Below are 1,825 nucleotides of genomic sequence, written 5' to 3' on the forward strand. Positions count from 1 at the left end.
TAGCTGAGAAGTTCCTTGTAGTGTCACAGGAATCCCATGGATACATTAATGCATCCTTCACTGCTGTTAGTTGTTTTTATTTACTTGTTTATTGTTTGTTTGTTTGTTTGTTTGTTTAGGGTTATCGTGAGAAGAGAGCATTCATCATAGCTCAGAGTCCAATGGAGAACACAGTGAGAGATTTCTGGAAGATGATTGTTGATTATAAAGTATCAGCCATTGTAATGCTGTGTGGGACTGAAGAAGATGGACAAGTAATGACACAAACTACTGACTGATGACACTAATAATGTATTAATATAATAATAATAATAATACTGTAGGAGTGCTGCTATCAATACTGGAGGGAATCAGATACAATTAGCTTTGGAGAATATTTCATTAAATGTTTATCAAGCAAAGACTGCAATGGATATATTGAGAGGAAGTTTAATGTTCATTCAGACAAGGGCAGTTCATCATGGAATGTGATGCAGTTTCAAGTGACTAACTGGCCACAAGATGGTGTCATTAAGGAACCACGTACTGTCCTACAAGTTATTGATGAAGTTATACACAGACAACAAAAGATTGGAGGGGGACCAGTAGTGGTACACTGTAGGTAAGAGAGAGAGTTATACTGATAGACTAATGATCATCTATTGTGTTTGTGTAGTGATACAGTGAGTCGTTCAGGAGTCTATTGTTCAGTGAGTATTGCTCTAGAACAGTGTAAGGCAGAAGGTGTAGTGGATGTGTTTCAAGTAACTAAATCAGTGAGGAGGAGCAAACCAGGAGCTGTTACTACACTGGTATGGATATTGATAATAATAATAATAATAATAATAATAATAATAATAATAATAATAATAATAATAATAATAATGAATGATTGCTTTATTTAGGATCAATACAGTTCAATATATGAAGTGATTTCAATGTACTTGAAGTTACACAGTACTTATGCTAACTTTACATAATTTAATATATTCAACTGTTGTATTCATTAACTGTTGCATTGTAGTGTGGACTGGAAAGTAGATGTAGCTTTAGTTTTAATGTAGTAATCATTTTTGTTCAACAGAAAAAATTTGAATAAAAACAAAGATATTAATGAAATAATAATGCTAATGAATTTTTTATGTGTATCAAACAATATGATAGAATTTTTGGGTGATGTTGGAGTCATTTTTCAGAAATAGCCACAGGCTATAGCCGTGGGTATTTTTCAGAAATTAGCTGATTTCTAAAAATGGTCATAACTCTCAAAATTGAAGTCAGAATCAGCTTAAACTTTGTACACAGCATAAGTACATCAATGCATATCAAAAAATGTAATAAAAATAATGCATACAGAAAACCATTAGTCTATACAGTTGATCCACTTGACCCTCTTCTATTTTTTATATAAACTATACTTCAACGATGCATCTAACTAGCATAACATTGAAGTTTACTTTGCTCCTGCAATGTTTATGTTACACTTCACTCTTCGTTAGCTTAACTGTATCTACTTCAGTTGTGCATACAATAAACATTTGCTGTTTATTTTATAGTCATCAGTCACATAATGTACCCCATACTGCATGTACATAGTGATTGCATTGTCATATACATAATGTACAGTCAGTTTATGTTATTGGCCTCACCGACACTTTGACAAACACTCAGTGTTTCTTAATAGATAGTCCTTAGACCAGATCAGGAAAGATAATGAGACGTATTTTGAGAAAAATTGCAAATAATTTATATGAGGAGTTAGGAGATGTATCTACACTAGCCAATCCACCAGTAGTTAATGATATTATGCAGAAATGGTTGAAGGAAGCAGCAGCAATACAATCAG

General features: G+C 32.8%; 1 protein-coding gene across 1 annotated transcript; it reads left to right on the forward strand.

Annotated features, from left to right (window-relative positions):
* Positions 1-5: 5 nt before the first annotated feature.
* Positions 6-1,040, forward strand: LOC109592127 (receptor-type tyrosine-protein phosphatase alpha-like; the record flags this gene model as incomplete). The annotated part of the gene is made up of 5 exons (XM_020007666.1): positions 6-65; positions 120-254; positions 324-601; positions 656-791; positions 885-1,040. Coding segments are annotated over 5 exons (684 nt in total), but the record flags the coding sequence as incomplete, so codon positions are not given.
* Positions 1,041-1,825: the final 785 nt, after the last annotated feature.

The sequence above is a fragment of the Amphimedon queenslandica genome, unplaced genomic scaffold (genome assembly GCF_000090795.2).
Source record: "Amphimedon queenslandica unplaced genomic scaffold, v1.1 AMPQUscaffold_6212_Cont21826, whole genome shotgun sequence".
Classification (NCBI taxonomy): Eukaryota; Metazoa; Porifera; class Demospongiae; order Haplosclerida; family Niphatidae; genus Amphimedon; species Amphimedon queenslandica.